This window comes from Bacillus rossius, chromosome 18 (genome assembly GCF_032445375.1).
Source record: "Bacillus rossius redtenbacheri isolate Brsri chromosome 18, Brsri_v3, whole genome shotgun sequence".
Classification (NCBI taxonomy): domain Eukaryota; kingdom Metazoa; phylum Arthropoda; class Insecta; order Phasmatodea; family Bacillidae; genus Bacillus; species Bacillus rossius.
This window is the reverse complement of record NC_086345.1, coordinates 25,082,682-25,103,365: the sequence shown is the minus strand read 5'-3', so window position 1 is coordinate 25,103,365 and position 20,684 is coordinate 25,082,682. Positions and strand designations below refer to the sequence as shown.

General features: G+C 45.5%; 1 protein-coding gene across 1 annotated transcript; it reads left to right on the top strand.

Moving 5' to 3' along the window:
• The first annotated feature begins 1,982 nt into the window (after window positions 1-1,982).
• Window positions 1,983-19,567, top strand: LOC134541181 (uncharacterized). The gene is made up of 5 exons (XM_063384414.1): window positions 1,983-2,129; window positions 10,387-10,634; window positions 11,647-11,941; window positions 14,389-14,573; window positions 17,269-19,567. Exons 2-5 carry the CDS (start codon window positions 10,406-10,408, stop codon window positions 18,558-18,560), a joined length of 2,001 nt encoding a protein of 666 aa, XP_063240484.1. The 5' UTR covers window positions 1,983-2,129; window positions 10,387-10,405; the 3' UTR covers window positions 18,561-19,567.
• The last annotated feature ends 1,117 nt before the right edge of the window (window positions 19,568-20,684 follow it).

The following is a 20,684-nucleotide window of genomic DNA, read 5'->3' as shown; positions in this document are numbered from 1 at the left end:
CTTGGATGCCGCTGTTGAGGGCTTCACGTCCCTTGTCACCATGTTGGGCCGTCGCCATTCCTGTCCATCGGGCGTCTCGGTGTGGCATGCCTCTGCTGGTGACCATTCGCAGTCTCCTCACACTCCGGAATAGGGCACGCGGCCGGTGGCAGCGTTGCCGTACTGCCCCTCTCCTGTTGGAATACCGGGCCCTCCGGTCTGAGGCGTGTCATAAGATCTCCGTCTGGCAGGCGCATGTCCAGCTGACCCACATTCTGTCGCTCTCCTTGACGCGGGGCACGGTGTGGACATTTCCTCGTCAGCTGCGGGCCAACTGCTCTCCCTTGCCGCTGCTGCGCCTGGATGGACGGCCCCTGTAGGACCCAGTCACTAAGGCCGAGGCGTTGGCCGATGTGTTTCATGGGACATTCCGGCACCACGATCTGGCCCCTGGCCATCGTCATCCGCATTTGCCTGACCTGCCTACTGTGGATGTGACGCCCAGTCTCCACCGTCTATTGGCCACTCCTCGGGAGGTGCAGCGGGTCCTGGGGCGCCTCCGCTGCGGGACGGCACCTGGGTACGACGGTGTGCAGGCAAAGCTTCTCCGCCAGCTGTCGCGGAAAGGGGTCGTCTTCCTGACCCAGCTCGTCAATGCCGTCCTTCTTCTGCAACACTTCCCTCTCCCATGGAAGACCGCCGTAGTTGTGCCGATTCCCAAGCCCGGCCAACCTGGACACTTGCCCACTGCTTACCGTCCGATGTCGCTTCTCCCGATGATGTCGAAGGCCGCCGAACGGGTCTTGCTCTCGCGGTTGCGCCTCATCACGGAGCTCCTGCCGCCGACGCAGTTTGGTTTCCGCCAGTGGCACTCTGCTCTCCATCCGGTGGCTGTGGATGCCGATGACATCACTGCGGCGTTCAACTGGTGGGAGCACTCTGTCATTGTTCTTCTCGACCTCTTGCGGGCGTTCGACAGCCTCCATCACTTGTTCCTTCTTCGCAAGCTCCGCTCTTACGGTTCCCCGGAGTATTTCCTGGGTGTTTTAGGCAGATTTCTCTCTGGTCGGACTTTTCGCGTTCACGTGGACGTGTCCCTGTCGGCCTTGCGCCCCGTTGCTGCCGGCACGCCGCAGGGTGCCTTGCTCGGTCCTCTGCTGTTAAGCCTGTTCGTGGCGGACATCCCGACGCCCCCGTCCACCAGGGGGCTCCAGTATGCTGATGACACCGCGCTCCTGTTGTCTGGCTCGGATGCTCTTTCGCTCGGGGCCCGGGCTCAGCACGGCCTCCGGGCTCTCAGCTCCTACTTGCAGTCTTGGGGACTCATGCCCAACCCGCGGAAGATGGTGGCGCTTTTCTTTACGAAGCGATGCCGCAGGCGTCCTGCTCCTCTGTCTCTGCTCGGCGCCGTCATCCCTTGGGCGTCGGAGAAGTATTTGGGTGTCCACCTCGACCCGTCTCCGCTCTGGACCGCCCACGTGCACCAGATGATGCAGCGCGCCCGCACGGCGATGCGGGCTATTCAGCCAGTCCTGTCGTACCGCAGTCTGCTGCCCCTGGAACTGCAGGTCCGCCTGTGGCAGTCCCTTGTGCTGCCGATCCTGCTGTACGATGTCGCCGTATGGGCTTATGTGCCGCCTTTCACATTTCGGGGCCTGTTCATATACAATGTCATATTGTTTTTTGGAGCCTTTTTTTGGGTCAATGTCTTGGTTTTGATTATATATATATTCTCCTTTCTCAATATCTCATCCCTGCCCGAAAGAGAGAAAAATTAATAAATAATATCAATTTCCGAACCGCGCCTCTGGGTTTGACGGCGTACGTGGCTAGCAGGCAATCAGAGGATATATCACGACCACGGGGGAGGGGGGGGGGGGGGCACACACAAGCGCGCATGCGTGAGAGATAAGGCTTCGGCGGAAATCTGTCCCGATAGGCAATTGCTTCACGTTTGAAGGGGGGTTGACGGGAAGGGGAGGGGGAGTAGTGTAATATCTTATCGCAGGGACTGTCGCGGACACGAAAAAAGCGGACACGAAAAAAGTGCTGGGCTGTCTCCTCGGCTGGCGTTGCAATACAGACAGACAGTCCGTGAGTCTAGTAGCGAATAATGCCTTCGCGAGTCGTCGTGATCGGCAGGACGTGAGGTGAGTACAGGTGGCGATGGTTAGGGGGGGGGGGGGGGGGTTTCAGGGGGCTCGTTCCCCCTCCCCAACCCTTGGCAATAAAGAAGGAACCCTGCTCCCCCTCCAAACCGGGTGTGTGAGACGGGGTTGCTGGACGCAAACGTCCAAACAATGTTTCATGTGAAAACTTTCTGCGCATTTTGAAAATTTTTCTGCTGCTAATCGCAAGCACCTTCCAGGGCAGATACAGAATAACTGACCCATTTGAGGAGGGGGGGGGGGGGTGGAGTACAAATTAAATTTTCTAAAATACAATTATTTTTAGTAATTCTAGAATCGAAATATTTAGTGCGTTTTAATTTTTTAAATTCGCATTTTAAACATATGATAAGTCACGTTAATATTTTACTTAATTAACCGTCGGTTGTCAGGGAATTGTGATTTTCAGGTCACTAGATTGCATTTCATTTCATCTAGTGAGTCAGAATCACAAGACTTTGTATGCTGCTTATTTCTACAAATTATTTCTAAGAAAACAGACATAATTTACTTATGTGGTTTGAGTATTTGGACTGTATGGTTGCATTTAAACTTATGGTAGTTTTCCATTATGGCACTTTTCTGTCGCCCCCCGTCAAAACAGGAGGAATAGTGCCATAATGGAAAATTACCATATTTATTTTAAGATCGAGTATACAGTGCTGCTTCGTGTAACCCGTTTTTGAAAACATTTTTTTCTACTAGTGCGTGACCTGTTGAGTTGATTTATGACTGGAACTACAGAAAATTACCGTCAGAAGTGCTATCTGTAGCCTTTTAAGTTAGGTAACCTAAGAAACCGCTAGGGGCTTAACAGCGCTACCTAGCGAAATATTCTATACGCTACTTGGAGAACAAAGCATTAAATTATTTTTTCGTAATAATTTCAAATATAAAGTGTAGTATGTAGGCTATGGGGTATTTAATTTTCATAGCGAAATTATTATATCTACTTAAGTTGTTAAACTGAAGAAAAGGTTCGAACACAATAATTTAAAACAAAAAATTATAATAAAAGTGAAATTTGTTGTTGAAGGATATTTCACTTTGTACAAAATATACATACAAGCACCCTGTCCAGAGATAACTTGTGTCGGTTAAAACCAACGCGATAAACTCCCCCCCCCCCCCCCTCCCTCTCCGGGGCCAATGCTTACAAGGCCCCTTAACGGATGATATGCGCGACGCTCGCTGGTGCTTCTAGCGCGGTGTCTCCTCTGGACTGGCGCGCAGCCTTCTCGTCGTGCGTATGAGCGGCGACCGTAACATTACACGGCGGAGAAATGAAGATAAAGGTGTAATGCAAGTCCCTTAAGTGCTTTCAAGAATCTCTTTAACGGGAGTCTCATGTCTGAAAATTACTCTCCAGCACTCGCCAGTGATGTGTAACACATAATCCTCGGCAACGAGCTCATCAATGTGTTCTCATGTTCGTTTAATACGAAACTAGAACACGAAGTTTAACGCAAAGTTCTTTTTTTAAAAAAAAAAAAAAAAAAAAAAGGGCGAGCGTGATAAATATATGCAAATTGTGTTCTCAAAACAAATTTCTTGACGCGAATCACACGCAGTTCCCGCAACCGCCGCTAGAATTCGTTGAAGGAGCAGCTGCGTCGACTAATCGAATCATTCCATTTGCAGACAGAAATTTTAAACTGTATAATAAAACTCAACTCCGGCAAAAGCTAAAAAAAAAAAAAAAAAAAAAAAAAAGACGAACAAATTCTGAACCCCGGTTTTGTACCTGATTTTCGACAGTTAATTTGATTGAAATACTGCTTATCTTGTTGAAATTCATCAAACAGTTAATACTACAAGGTATCCCTTTGGCTTTGTGAACTTTGGTCCGCGCCGTCCGCCACAGATTGCAGCACCGTGGTTACACATTTCCGCGCAGGCTATCTAGGCTGTAGCCTATGGGGCCCGCACCACAAATGGGGGTCCGCACCACACGACACTGCGATGTGGATCTTCATATATTCTTAAAATACGCGTCGACATAGTGCCCAGTTGGTTTGGTGTGGATCAATTGCGCCGAACTAAACTATTCTGTGGAAAGCTGATATATGAGTTGTGTCAGCATTTAGAAATTTTCGATTATTTTCATTGGTTTTGGCGTCACTTAATTCCATAACCTCTAAATACTGTCTGGTTAAATCATCTAGTTTAATAATAAACTAATGTTTTCAAAAAAGAAAATTGATCATCAATATGAGTTTTGTAGGTCAATTAAAACAAAGCTACCCACCCAGACCCAGGCAAGAGGCACCCACTGTTTCACTGGAAGGGGCTACTCAATAACCCCCCCCCCCCCCCCAACTCTTCACCAAGAGAGGGCCCGCACCAAAGACTCAGCCTAGGGGCCCACAGGCAGTAAATCCGGCCCTGCATTTCCGTTCTATTTACGAATTTACGCCTACCAAATGCCGTGTACCGATGGCTAAGATGTCGCCCGTTAAAAAAATTCTGACATTTATTAAATTTCGTGCTACAAAAGATTCAAAAAGTGGTAAAAATAAATCTTGGTTTAGTGTTTTAGTCCGTGAATTTACTGTAATCTCTAAGAGTACGGAAGGGACTTATCATCTCTCGACTGGAGTTCCCGCTTATCAGTACACTGTCTTCCGTACCTAAAAATAAGTGCGAGGGTTTTTTTCCTCGTATTGTTGGAGGGGGGGGGGGGGGAGTCCTCGATATTACGTAGTCACCATTACAGCTCAGCAGTTGAAGCAACCGCAACACAGGGGAAAAAAAAAAAAAAAAACATTTCCTGTACTTCTACGAAGAAATAGTTTGAAACACTAAAAGAAATATATTGTAAATTTGAAGAACACATGGCTATAGTTATTTTTTTCCATAATTATATATGATACTGAGTATTTTTTTTACGAAAATTGGCGCATAATTTTATATTCTTATTGATGTTTCAATCAAGAATATATATATATATATATATATATATATATATGGAAAATATATTTGAATATTCAATTATGCTCAATAAAGTGCGCAGTTAACTTGAGCTGTCGGAGGTAATGGGACAAACACAAAGCATAAATGCCCGGGTAGGAATCCGAACTAAGTATACTACTGCGAACACTTATTTTGTGGTGATATAGTTGTTTTCACGAAAACGTGCAAATATACAGATATCTGTAATTCTTAGAGACCTGAAAAATTCGCGGGTTCATTACGTGCTATGCTAAAATTCAAATAATTATACCTAAGTGCTGCTTCTGCCATAGGTCCACTCATTGGCGTAGCTGTGTTCATAAAGTTGGGGGGGGACAAATAATGATTTTGACGTCATGTAAACCCATTCCCCTCCTTACTAAGACGGGGGGTGGGGGGGGTCCTCCACCGGAAAATTTTTATTTTAAAAGTGCAAAATAGCGCTTTTTAAGCAGTTTTTGTATCTAACCATTGGATACATCGATGTTAAAATTATTATTGTTTCCTTAAGATAAAATTTGAGAGTGAAGAAATTACAAATAAAGTTGGGCAGAATAATATTATAAAATAAAAATATCACGATCTAGAAAGTTGGGGGGGGGGGGGGGGGCAGTCCCCTCCACCCAAAAAGTTCAGGGGGACACGTCCCCCCTGTCCCCCCCCCCCGGTTCCTACGCCCCTGGGTCCACTGTTAATCTGGAGGACTGAGGGCCAATTAGAGACCCTCACTCGCAGAAGTGTCGAATCACAGGCCATACCCAGTCGTGACGACTCACACAAGTCAACAGCCAATGAACAGTTGGCATTTGCTCGAGTGTGTAAGGATTTTGGAGTCTAACCTAAAGGTCATTGAAACCGCGAATTTTTTTCGGTCTCTAGTAATTCTACATGAATATTTCTGTTTGATGTAGGTGTCGCCAGTAGCAGCTGCGACAGACATCAGCGGATCATTTAACGCGACAACGATGTGTTTCGCCGAGTCGTAAAGCAAATATCGTGTTTAAGGCCCTTGTGTACCCGGGCACACACACACACGGTGCGCAGAGTTTCAGAAGTTACCACTCCGTTTGAAAAAACTGCTCCGCTACCAGAGCGGTGTGTCTACGAAAATAATTTAATAATTCTCCGAGGGCGGGTGAGTCTGTTTCCGTATTTCGTTATAAAAATGTATTTTTTTAGGAGAGTTAAAAGTACTAAAACGCCCGGAAAATGTTATTAAAAGCACTCAAGGGACTTTATCTTCATTTCTCCGCCATGTAGTGTTACGGTCGCCGCTCATACGCACGACGAGAAGACTGCGCGCCAGTCCAGAGGAGACACCGCGCTAGAAGCACCAGCGAGCGTCGCGCTTATCATCCCGCCTCGCTGACACAGATACACCCCTGACGAGGCAAACCCCTTTTTAGGCCCTTTCCACGATGACTCGGAACCGTACCGACAAGGTTGTCTGAACATTTTGGGAGCAACGCAGTCATAACAAAATTACTTGCGTTTGTTACAATTTATTTGTAAACTGTACACAAATTTGTGTGGATATTTAAAGTCTGGATGCCAAGGATAGTTACTGAAGCTACACAAAATACTAATCTCGCATTTCACAGTTGAATTAATGAAATATTTTTGACGTGACAACGTCTAATAAATCGATGAACGCCGGCTGCACGCACGAAAAAGTGTCCCGTTACGCACATTGTCCCGTTAGGCTGTGTCCCGTTACGCTCATTGTACGCTTGCGCCGCATCTATCTCTCTTCCACTCGATTGGCCTATGCGTCCGAGGAGAAGAAAGACAGCGACAGCACACAACAACATCTACACGTGAACTGTTTTGTCGACTGTTTATAAAGTGAAGTGAAAAGTTAATGTGGTTTTCATTGCTTATTATACAACAAAAATTTCTGCAGTAAAGGTTAATTATTCTTGCACTTTAAAAATCTGTTTACTAGTATAATTTCAAGTATTTTTTTCTTTTAATATTAAAATAAAAATGATTCAATTTTATTCATAAAAGTATGCAATCATTTCATCAATGTTTTGTGATGACGTTGTCACGTTAAACTATCGTCTGTAAACCGAATTTACAGACAACCAATTTTTTTTTTTTTTGAGAGACAAGAACATAACTCAGCTGGGAGTTGCATTTAGGTTGAAATAAAAGTAAACCACTAATTAACGATGTAGCGCTGTTCGTATACAGATATTATTTTACTTGAAAAAATAAATAAAATACTATTAGACGTATTTGAAACGCCAACAAACATGAACACCACCGCTGCCAAATACTCGGATTCTATTGGTCGCACGGAAAGACGTAAGCGGAAGACATGGGAGATAACCCAGTGACCGTGTTTTAGTATATGTTTATTTGCAACATGAGAACACATGAATTTGCCCGTTGCCGAGGTTTAATCTACTGAAAGACTCACACATTTTTTTATTTTAAATTTTATAAATTAAGGACTTGATATCTAGTTCCTAGGAACGTGACCATTCGTAACAAGAAATCTAACTGCCCTGTGTATATACATTCGCTGTACTTTTGAACATGGGCGTCGCAACCGGGGGGGACAGGGGGGGATACGCCCCCCCCCCCCCCAATAATAAAAGTCTTCAATTTCGTCCCCTCCAATAATATATTTAGTTTCGTAGTTATATTAAAAATATGATTTCTGTGATATAACCCATATGTTGCGCATGGTGCATTTAGTCCAATCGTGGTAATGTGAGCACTGTGTTTTTACAAATTTGTTCTCTGAAAATATTTTTTATGTAAAATAAATTATATATTGCAACCCACTATAATTAGAATATTTAGGAAAGAAAAATGCCTAAAAACCACCTTTTTGCACCTTCAAACCCCACATTTTCCCGGGGGAGGACCACCGGACCCCCCACTTTTTTTTTCCAGGGGATGGATATTCCTCAACAACTAAATCAATTGCAGTCCCCCCCCCCCCCCCCAAAAAAAAAATATATCCTTGCGACGCCCATGCGTTTTAAAGAAGCTATTCACGAGAGGCGCTTTGTTCGTGATTGTCAGTTGTAGCAATCGGTTCGCTCAGAACAAAGTACGCCGGCAGAAATGTAATCAGTTGCGAACGCGCTCGGCGCCGACGATATCATTCATATATCGAACACAGCTCTCTTGACCCATTCGCTGCTATCTTTCAAGCGTCGCGCACGAGATTAGCGCAATTTGTGATGTTAACTTGAACCTCTGATGTGCTTCTACACACGTCATGATCTTTGTTTCTGCCAGACGAAAATGATTAGAGGCGTGCATTTCCCGCGAGAAACGTTTCGAAGGCTAACCGTGTGTTAAAAAATAAAAAAAAAATATAATAATTAAAAGCAGTCATGAGGACTGCCGACAGAAGTGAAAACTTTTTCGCAATTTTTACAAAAAAAAATACTATCGCACAACAAATTTGTTTGATCACGTTAGTAAAATAACTCCGAAATTACTATAAAATACGCATCGCATAGTACCTAATCGTAGGTATTAAAAAAAAATAGTGTTTTAATTTTTAGGTAAAATTGCTACAAAGACTCCGTTTTCTTCGTTATTCAAACTATATATCTATATGAGAATATTAATATAACATTTTTTAATAACATTTTTATTATTATATCGATTGATTAATTTTTTTGAATGGTTTTTCAAATTTTTCCCGATTGTCTAACATAAAAATTACGGATTTTAAATATGGCTGCCGTAACGGAAATTGCAACTGTGACGTCATAATCCAATATGGCGGTCGTAATCCTATATGACGTCAGAGGCTTATCGGAGGCTTTAGACATGGATGCCTAAGCCTCTTTTAGGAATTTGTGTTCTTTCTAAGGCAAAAAGTATTGGGAGGTTTTCGAAATCATAATTTTTGAATTGAGGATTTTTATAATGCTTTTTGGCAAAATATTTTTCCAAAAAATTGAAATTTTGGCGATTGTTTTGCTAAATTTGGGCCAATTTTGAAGGTTAAAGGTCAAGGTCAACCAAGATGGCGGTCGTCTCCCGGCTCCACACCCAGAACCCAGTACCCGAACATACCAAACTATACTACTGATGATAATGCTACAGTTACTAAAAGCTAAAATGCTACAAAACTAAAAAAAAAAAAATATATTTTTGCAAAACTCCGTTCCCCCGGAGAAACTCCCGTAATGACCACCGCATGGGGAGCCAAGAAAAGAAACGGGCTCCCCATTTGGAAGCCACTTGGAAGGTTTTTTTTCTGTTCCACTCACCGTTTCTTTGGTAGCCTGTCTTGTTACAAGGGATTGTATTCCTACCAGAGAAAATGCCACCATTTTGTCTGGGCAATCCGCCTTGGAGGAGCCGGGGCGCGAACCCGGGTCCTACAAGTCACAAGGCAGGCGCTCTACCCCAGAACCAGAGTGGTAGAGCGGATACTTGCAGTCTTCTTAACACTGACATAATGTTATTCCACGAGTTTACTGTAGTTTCGTGTGTCAATAACAAGTGCAGTAACATCTAACCTCGGTAACGAAGAAATTTGTGTTCTTATGTTGTTCGTTCAGCATGAATTGTGTAATTTCATAACAGTGAAATAAAATTTGTATAACTAGTCAGGCAATTTTTTAGTTGATTTCCTGCAAACAATCTAAAGGCCGGTCCACACGCAACGTTTTGTACACAGTTTAGACTGTGCAGGCAAAACTGTGCAAACAAAAGGTTGCAGTTTAGCCGTGTCCTCACAACACAGTTTGAAGCCAAGTTTTATCAGTTGCGAGAATTCCTTACTTTGGCCAATTCTTTCCGGTATACCGAACTCAAAGAATTAATGTTTTTTTTTTATCTCTGTTAGCCGCGATGTCAACCTCTGTGTATTTTTGCACAAGTGCTTCATACGCTTGACTTTTTTTGTCCCTATCGCTATATTCTTTTGATTTGACCCGCCACAAACACGGAAAGGACTTGTACAGACCAATGAACTCTTGTTAGAAATTCACGTGAACACTGTCGCAAATCGGTCATCGTTGAACAGATTACACTGTTCCAGCACAAATACCGAGGGAGAACTGAGCCCCGTGTGCGGAGAAGACGGGGGAAGTGTCCACACGCTACGACAAGTCTGTGCAGGTCGACTAAACTGTGCGGACATAAATGCTCTTGGCCTCAGTTTACCTTCTCAGTGTTCCGTCTCCGCGCAGTTTTCCTGTCTGCGCGCTACGTCTTGTCTACAACGATGTATCCTGCGCAGGTAAATCGTTGCTGAAAACGTTGCGTGTGGACCGGCCTTGACGACGGGGGATCGTGTGAGCAGGGCCGTGGCGCGATGCGCGATGGACATGCGTGGGACGAAGCGCGCGCTGTGCTGCCTGGCCGCTGTGCTGTACCTCGCCGTGCTGTACCTCCTGTACGACGTGACCGGCGACGAGGAGCCTCCCCCCGACGGGGTCGCCTTCCGGGAGGAGCTGCTCGCCGCGTGGCCGCACCTCAACTCCTCCGCCGCGACTCTCCGGGCGTGGCTCGAGCACACCAGCCGGTTCTTCCACCGGGAGCTGCGCATCGGTACGTGTGGCACGCTTGTGCTTCGAGCACACTTGCTGGTTCTTCCACCAGGTGCTGCGCATCGGTACCTGCTTCGAGCACACACCTGCTGGTCCTTTCAACAGGTGCAGCGCTTTGCTATGTGTGACACGCTGTGGATTGAGCACACTTACTGGTTCTTTCACCAGGCGCTGCTCATGGGTACATGTGGCATGCTGTGATACGAGCACACCTGCTGGTCCTTTCACCAGGTGCTGCATTTTAGTTCGTGTACACTCTGAACACATATATGCTGGGTTTTCTTTCATCAGTTGCTGCATATAGTTGTGCCTCGAGCACACTTACTGGTTATTTCACCAGGTGCAGTGCTTTGCTATGTGTGGCATGCTGTGGCTCGAAAACACTTACTGGTTCTTTCACCAGGCGCTGCTCATGGATACGTGCGGCTTGCTGTGCGTCGAGCACACTTGCTGGTTCTTTCACCAGGTTTTGTGCCTTTCTATGTATGATATGCTGTCGCTCGAGCACACCAGCCGTTCCTTTCGCCAGGTGCTGCGCATAGGTACTTGTGGTATGCTGTGCTTTGCTATGTGTGACATGTTGTGCTTCGAGCGCACTTACTGGTTCTTCCACCGGGAACTGCGCATCGGTACGTGCTTCGAGTACACCTGCTGGTCCTATCACCAGGTGCAGCGCTTTGCCATGTGTGATATGCTGTCGCTCGAGCACACCAACCAGTACTTCTACCAGGCGCTGCGCATAGACACCCACTGGTTCTTACATTAGACACTGCACATAGGTACTCGTACACTCCAGCACACCTGCTGGTTCTTCCGTCAGGCGCTGCATAGATCCGCCCTTGCTTGGTTTATAAGAAAGTGTGTAGCAGTACACGGAAAAATTAATCGTTAATTCAATAACTGAACTATATTTTTTGTTTGTTATGCTAATTAATGAGCGCAGTTAATACTGGAAAGCTGTTCAGGGAAGTGTTTTAACTATTGGAGGTTGTAGATATCTGTGATGTTTGCAGACTCGCAGCCGTACCTGGTGGACACGCCGGGCTGTCGCATCCCCAACCACAACCCCCTGGACAGGTCTGTGTGGGGGGTGGTGCGGCCCTTGGGGCGCCCTCCCTGCGGCGCCGAGGGGGAGAGACCCCAGCTGACGGCGGTGGTCCCGAGGAGGAATGGTCGACGGGCCCTGGTCGTGGACTCGCGACCCCAGGTCCTGGCGCGCCACGGCGTGTCCCCGGGAGACCAGCTGTCCTGCTGCTACTCGGCGGTGACCCGCGTCGACGGCGACGCCGACGCCGACAACCGCTACAGGTGCGCGGTCTCCCAACCCTCGCATCCCGCGCGACCTCGCTTCGAGCACACCTGCTGGTTCTTCCGTCAGGCGCTGCACACGGGTACTCGCACACACCAGCACACCTCCTGGTTCTTCCGTCAGGCGCTGCACATGGGTACTCGCACACACCAGCACACCTGCTGGTTCTTCCACCGTCGGCACGTGCGACTTGCTGTGGCTGGCTTGAGCACACTCACTGGTTCTTCCGTCAGGCGTTGCACATGGGTACTCGCACACACCAGCACACCTGCTGGTTCTTCCACCGTCAGCACGTGCGACTTGCTGTGGCTGGCTTGAGCACACTCACTGGTTCTTCCGTCATGCGCTGCACACGGGTACTCGCACACACCAGCACACCTCCTGGTTCTTCCGTCAGGCGCTGCACATGGGTACTCGCACACACCAGCACACCTGCTGGTTCTTCCGTCAGGCGCTGCACACACCAGCACACCTGCTGGTTCTTCCACCGTCGGCACGTGCGACTCGGATGTGACTTGAGCGCACTTGTTGGTTCTTCCATTAGGCGCTGTACATGGGTACTCGCACACACCAGCACACCTGCTGGTTCTTCCACCGTCGGCACGTGCGACTTGCTTTGGCTGGCTTGAGCACACTCACTGGTTCTTCCGTCAGGCGCTGCACATGGGTACTCGCACACACCAGCACACCTGCTGGTTCTTCCACCGTCGGCACGTGCGATTTTCTGTGGCTGGCTTGAGCACACCCACTGATTCTTCCGTCAGGCGCTGCACATGGGTACTCGCACACACCAGCACACCTGCTGGTTCTTCCACCGTCGGCACGTGCGACTTGCTTTGGCTGGCTTGAGCACACTCACTGGTTCTTCCGTCAGGCGCTGCACATGGGTACTCGCACACACCAGCACACCTGCTGGTTCTTCCACCGTCGGCACGTGCGATTTTCTGTGGCTGGCTTGAGCACACCCACTGATTCTTCCGTCAGGCGCTGCACATGAGTACTCGCACACATCAGCACACCTGCTGGTTCTTCCACCGTCAGCACGTGCGACTTGCTGTGGCTGGCTTGAGCACACTCACTGGTTCTTCCGTCATGCGCTGCACACGGAGTACTCGCACGCACCAGCACACCTCCTGGTTCTTCCGTCAGGCGCTGCGTGTACACACTGTTCCCTGTTAGAAAAAAAAAAATCAGCAGCAAAGACGAACACAGCGGGCTAGTTATGACCAGAAAGTTTGCGACAAGAACAGTGATTGCATACAGACTACAAACCTGGGCTGTATCCGAATACTTTTACTGCTAGCACAACCAGTTGTACTCGTAACCATTTTGAGTCGTGATATCCAAGAAAATCCAGCAAAATGTAACTGACAACGAGCAATTAAAATTATTTAATGTAGCGTGGATGTTATAAATTTTGTGATCAAAATATAAAAAATATTTTAATGACTCTCAATTTATAAAAAATACTTATAATTAGCATTAAACAACCCTTTAAGTTTAAATTCACTTTCCGATAATGTTTTATTAACTTCTTTATTTGTCTCTGTTTGAGTAATCCTAATCACTTACGCTCGTGAGATTTTCAACAAATCTTATGCCAAAAAACTAAAGTAATATTATACATAAATAAAATATAACACGCTTCCGAAGCTAATGGATGTAGAGACGTATCAGTGGATAAGAGTGTCGTTTCCCTGGAAATCGCGAGTTAGTGGACTCATGCAGGGATGCATCGGCAATCCTCGTGAGGATTCGAAAGCAACACAACCTAGTCAGTTTCTATCATTTACTCTACGTTTGTCAATATTTCACTTACATTTAACATTAAATCCTTCATAAAATTGTAAAACTGTAGTTACTGCACATAAAAGTATTATAAATGACCACAAAATCTATAGGTACGTATTGTAATATAAGAGGTTTGGCTCCTTACGAAATAATTTTGGAATAAATCAAATGTATCAAAGAATTTTTTTCTTGCAACATTTATGTTAGATTTATTTAATACGAAAAAAAAAAGTTACTTCATACTAGTTCCTTGCCATTAAAATAACTAACTTTACAGTGACTATACACGTGATTGTTGGTATTTTTTTTTTGACGTGATAACGTCTTATAAATCGATGAACGCCGGCTGCACGCACGAAAAATTGTCACGTACCGCCTGAGCCGAGCGTGCGCAAGAACCGGCCAACCACCGTGCGAGAAAATCTTGTATGATGTCAAACAGGTCAAGGCGGGTTTTTAAACTAATTGTTCGTGATTATATTTAAACAAATTAATTTAAATTAAATTTGCAAAAAAAAAAAACTGTAAATAATAGTTGAAAATTAAAAAAAGTATGCTATTTGTCATCAGTGTTTTCTTACGATGTTGTCACGTAAAATTATCGTCCGTAAACCGACTTTACAGACAACCCCACCTTTTTTGTTGATGTTTGCAGCATCAGCACGTGCAGATACTTCCAGGGAGAGTCGACACTCGAAGAGGATACGGAGTTCATCTACGTTAGATGTTTCTCGCGAGTGATCTTCTCGATGGAGGTGGAAAAGTACAGAGCGATGCACGCTATCGTCTCACGGAAGAAAGACGTCAGAAAACGACTTAAAGAATACGAAAAATCCAGAGGTACGTAACACAGAATTTTTTTTTTTTTTTGACGTGACAACGTCTAATAAATCGATGAACGCCGGCTGCACGCACGAAAAAGTTTCCCGGCACGCACATTGGCCCGTTACGCTGTGTCCCGTTACGCTCATTGTACGCTTGCGCCGCATCTATCTCTCTTCCACTCGATTGGAACAACCATCGTTTTGACTTTTTCGAGACACATCAAAATTGAAACACTCCCATTCGTTTCCTACTTTTACTATCATCGTCCTATCCTTAACAGAATAACACAGATTGGAAGAAGTTAAATAGCAAACATGTATAAAAGTTATATTTAAAATTATCTGTTCGTTAAAGTAATAAACATATTTGAATTAATGAGTTCAAATAAAAGTAAATTTATCAATTAAATTGTAGATTTAATTTCACTCCTACTTTGTATCCATACAAAATAGTGATAATTCAATAAAAATGATTCGATTTTATTCATAAAAGTATGCAATCATTCCATCAATGTTTTGTTATGACGTCGTCACGTTAAACTATCGTCCGTAAACCGACTTTACAGACAACAAATTTTTTTTTTGGCGTGTAAACATCATAGCTGTCGGCATACGGCATTTGGCGGGAGTAATTTCGTTGGAAAAATGGAACTGAAGTCGATGAACCGGGAATGCGACACAAAGATGGCGGACCCGCGTGCATCAACAAAAATCCTGTATATAGTCACTTTCGTAAACATTGGGGGTACATACCAAAGTATCGGTGTGCGAAATGAAACTACCTCGGAATATTTATATTGGTAGACTGAATTGGCCATAGTAAAAAGTAATCTCAGGTTTTAAAATACCAAAGAAATTTGACACTCCAATGATTATAATACATATTCTCCTTGTATTATGCTAACAGGTTCGATAGCACAGTGGTAGTACGTAAACTTATTAATCTCAATGGAATTGGTTTGAATCTCATCACTAGAATTTTTTTTATTTTTTTTTAATAACATAACAATATGATAATATTATTTAATAAGAGTGTCGAATAAGCTAAATAAGATTAAGATTTGTTTGTAGGGAATATTTACAGACTGATTTAAGTTGTTTAGGCAAAATAAATATACGAACTTATACTTAGTGTTATGATATGCGTTTTAAAATGTTTCTGCTTAACATAAGTATAACTTCTAACGTGTGCGGACACTTTAATGTTTTAACTGTTTAGAGAATTTAAAAAAATATATGGACAGTATTTTAAAAAGGTTCTTTTTCGAAAATTATGTTTAAACCAGGGTTTTAGGCCTTTTTTAAAAGACTCTTTCGCTTTTATCGGAGCCGTTTCTAATAAAATAAAATTTACGTTTCTTTCGTGCTGTCATCTTCGGGTAATGATGAAAAGCAACATATAGGTCACTAGCCTTACACTCGTACTTATACTTCTATTGATATGGTAATACGCATAACTTAATGAAACCTCATTTTATGTCTCATAAATACTACAGAAAAATAACAGCATTATGCTAAAGCATACGACTTAGAACTATAGTAACTTAGAAACACACAATGCTGGACTACATAACTTAAACTATCAGAATTACAAACACACTACTTAGAACTGTCAAAACTTGTAAAAAAACAACGCCGAAATATAACTTAGGATCGCAGTAACTTAGAAAATCATAAATTAGAACTGTCATAATTTAGAAACATGTTTTTAAGTAGCACGTTTCTAAGTTGTATTTCGGCATTGTGAGTTTCTATGTTACATGTTTATAAGTTGCAATAGTTCTAAGTAGCGTGTTTCTAACTGGTGATAGTTTAAGCTATGTGTTTTTAAGTTACGTAGTTCGTCATTGTGTTTTTTGTAGTTCTGTGTTTCTAAGATGACAGTTATAATTTGTCTGTTTCTTTGTAACATGTTTCTAAGTTATGACAGTTCTAAGTAGCGTGTTTCTAATTGGTGATAGTTTAAGTTACGTAGTTCGGTAATGTGTGTTTCTAAAATGACAGTTATAATTGGCCTGTTTCTTTGTTACGTGTTTCTAAGTTATGACGGTTCTAAGTAGCGTGTTTCTAATTGGTGATAGTTTAAGTTACGTAGTTCGGTAATGTGTGTTTTTAAGATGACAGTTATAATTGGTCTGTTTCTTTGTTACATGTTTCTAAGATATGAAAGTTCTAAGTAGCGTGTTTCTAATTGGTAGAGACCTGTAAAATTCGCGGATTCATTTCGCGATAGGATAGAGTCCAAATACTTTAGACATTATTTTGCTTCAGTGATTGGGCCAATGTTTATCTGAAGGACTCTGGGCCAATGAAAAATCTTTAACAGAAGAATTAGCGAATCACGATCATTCCAGTCAACAGGTGTTACGAGTCGGTAACCAATCAGCAGATGTAATTAGCACTAGTGCATAGAGGATCATGGAGTCTATCTTTTAGGGATTTGAAATCGCGAATTTTACAGGTCTCTACTAATTGGTGATAGTTTAAGTGATATAGTTCGGCAATGTGTGTTTCTAAAGATGACAGTTCAAATTTGTATGTTTCTAAGTTATGACGGTTCTAAGTAGCGTGTGTCTAATTGTTATGGTGTTTCTAAAGATGACGGTTCTAACGTGTATGTTTCTAAGTTATGGCGGTTCTAAGTAGCATGTTTCTAATTGGTGATTGTTCAAGTTATGGTGTTTCTAAAGATGGCAGTTCTAACGCTGCAGGGGCGGCGGGGCGGCGGCTGAGCGTGCTGTTGCTGGGGATAGACTCCTGCTCGCGTCTGAACCTCCTGCGCACCATGCCGCGCACCTCAGCGCTGCTGCGCGGCCGCGGCTGGCTCGAGCTGCGCGGCTACACCAAGGTGGGCGCCAACACGCTGCCCAACTTCATGGCGCTGCTGGCGGGGCTCAAGGGCGCCACCTCCTTCGGGCCCTGCATGCCGCACGCGCGCTCCCCCGTCGACAGCTGCCCGTTCCTGTGGCGCGAGCTGGCCCGGCGCGGCTACGCCACGGCGCTGGCGGAGGACGAGCCGCGCCTGGGCAGCTTCAACCACGAGAAGACCGGCTTCTCGGCCAGCCCCGTCGACCACTACCAGCGGCCCTTCATGCTGGCCGCGTACGACCTCCTGCCGGCCAGGCGCCACAACGGCGTCCTCACCCCGTGCCTCGGACACGTCCCCTCCACCGAGTACGTGCTCCGCTACCTCGAGGACTTCTCCGCCCGGTACTCGGGCCAGCCGTTCTTCGGTCTGTTCTGGCTCAACAACTTCAGCCACGAGGACCCCAACGACGTGGCCGCCGCGGACGAGCGGTTCCGGAGGCTGTTCGGCGACCTGGAGGCGCGAGGGACGCTCAACGAAACCGCCGTCGTGTTCTTCAGCGACCACGGGACGAGGTTCGGCGCCATCCGGGAGACGTCCGTCGGGTGGTTCGAGGACAGGATGCCGTTCGCGCACGTGTGGTTGCCGCGGTGGTTCAGGGAGTCGCACCCGGAGGGCGCGCGGGCGCTGGAGGCCAACGGAGCGAGGCTGACGTCGCCTTTCGACCTGCACGCGACCTTGGAGGACTTGCTGGGGCTCGATCCGGGGGTGTCTTCGGGGCGGAGCCTCCTGAGGGAGGTCCCGGAGAACAGGACGTGCCGTGACGCGGGGGTCGACGACGAGTGGTGCACGTGCGTGAGGCACGAGCCGCTGCCCGAGGGACACCCGGCGGGGAAGGAGGTCGCGGGCTTCGCCGTCGACCGGGTGCGGGCCCTGCTGGCCACGAGGTCCTCGGGGGAGTGCGCCGACCTCCGGCTCGGCGGGGTGAGGAAGCTCGCGAGGAGGGCGGAGCAAGGGGCGGAGGTGTTCGTGGTGGAGTTCGAGACGCTGCCCGGCGGGGGGCTGTTCGAGGCGACCGTCTGGCGCTCCCAGGAAGGCCTGCGCCTCAGCGGCGCCGTCACCCGGGTCAACCGCTACGGCGACCAGAGCGCGTGCACGCACGACCTGGCCATCAAGGAGTTCTGCTACTGCGTGTGACGTGGGGACTGATATTCCTTTGGACAAGCTTCAACGGTCATGCGGGCCCAACCCGCCGTATCTGATTCCCTTGGACAAGCTTCAACTGCCATGTGGGCCCAACCCGCCGTATCTGATTCCCTTGCACTAGCTTCAATGGCCATGTGGGCCCAACCCACCGTATCTGATTCCCTTGGACAAGCTTCAACTGCCATGTGGGCCCAACCCGCCGTATCTGATTCCCTTGGACAAGCTTCAATGGCCATGTGGGCCCAACCCACCGTATCTGATTCCCTTGGACAAGCTTCAACTGCCATGTGGGCCCAACCCGCCGTATCTGATTCCCTTGCACTAGCTTCAACGGTCATGCGGGCCCAACCCGTCGTATCTGATTCCCTTGCACTAGCTTCAACGGTCATGCGGGCCCAACCCGCCGTATCTGATTCCCTTGGACAAGCTTCAACGGTCATGTGGGCCCAACCTGCCATATCTGATTCCCTTGGACAAGCTTCAACGGTCATGTGGGCCCAACCTGCCGTATCTGATTCCCTTGGACAAGCTTCAATGGCCATGTGGGCCCAACCCGCCGTATCTGATTCCCTTGGACAAGCTTCAATGGCCATGTGGGCCCAACCCACCGTATCTGATTCCCTTGGACAAGCTTCAACTGCCATGTGGGCCCAACTCGCCGTATGTGATTCCTTTGGACAAACTTCAACGGCCGTACAAGCCCAAACCACTTTATCTAATTTCTTTGGACAAGCTTCAACAGCCATATGGATCCCACCAACGGGTTTGCTTCCATATTTATGTTGTTTTATTGCACATTATTTTAAATAGTCTTAATATAACTATCGTTAATTGTTTATTAAGTGTTTTCTTAGTTGGATATGTTTTTGTTTAACAGTTTTTATGAACTTTAAGCCCAATTTTAGCATGAATTAAGATAACATTATCTGTAGTGCACAACTTAATCTTTTTGTATATCATTCGTAAATCAAAACCTAAATAAATTGGTTTCGCCACAATCAGACGGATCTGAGTTTTACAAGTCTTTTGGGAAATCCAAAATTTTTATTTATATATAAATTATGTACACAGACGATTAATTTAAAACCGTACAGAACACAATAACATGTTTTTTTTTTGTTTACGCTTAGTCCACCTGATGATGGCAGCTGCAATGACTGCCGAAACGTCGCAAAATAATTAACTTTCACAGCTCTACACCCAGAAGCCAAGAAAATCAGTTTTCTTTATCTGTTTTCCAATACGGAACAACCGAAACACTATGAAATAGTGTTTTTGACTATTGTTCCAAAACTAAAAAAACTGCATAGCAGCAAAGTATAAGTGTTGAAAAATCATACGTACATTTGCATTTTCAAAAAAATAAAAATCACACGAGAACATGCATGCCCATGGCAGCCATGCTTATTTCATTGCTACCAACATCATACAACATTGTGAAAAAAATGTTTTACAAAGTATGATAGTTTGCTATTATACTCATTAAGACTCTCCGTTTAAAAAAAAAATCCATAAATTCTGAATTAATAATGTCTGTAAAATTACTTTTTTTTGTATTTAAGTCATTATGTTTAAGAAATGTATTTGTTTTCTTTATGTTTAAAAACTTAATTTTTTGATGTTGGCAGTTCTTAACAGCAGAATTTTTTTTAGCGGTCCCATTCCGCCTTGCCCTTAAGGGATCCGCCTACCCGGGCACACACACGGTGCGCAGAGCTCCAGGAAAAAACAAAGCGATTTCAAAACTACTTCACATATCCGAGTGGGGGTCTTTTTAAGAAAAGCATTTAAGAGTTCGCAGAGGACCGAAAAGTACTTTTGATTTCAGATTGAGTGTTTAAACTGTCTTTCTAGACGATTTAAATTGCTAAAACGCATGTTTTCAGAGTAATTTTTTAGGCGTAAAACAACCGGTGCAGATTATTGAAAGCACTCAAAGGGACTTGTATTACACCTTTATCTTCATTTCTCCGCCGTGTAATGTTACGGTCACCGCTCATGTGCACGACGAGAAGACTGCGCGCCAGTCCAGAGGAGACACCGCGCTAGAAGCACCAGCGAGCGTCGCGCTTATCATCCCGCCTCGCCTGACACATGTACACATCTGACGAGGCG

Coding starts and splice junctions, on each gene's coding strand:
- LOC134541181 (XM_063384414.1), top strand. CDS start 10,406: ATGGACATGCGTGGGACGAAGCGCGCGCTGTGCTGCCTGGCCGCTGTG. Junction 10,635..11,646: donor CCACCGGGAGCTGCGCATCG/GTACGTGTGGCA, acceptor TGATGTTTGCAG/ACTCGCAGCCGTACCTGGTG. Junction 11,942..14,388: donor GACGCCGACAACCGCTACAG/GTGCGCGGTCTC, acceptor TGATGTTTGCAG/CATCAGCACGTGCAGATACT.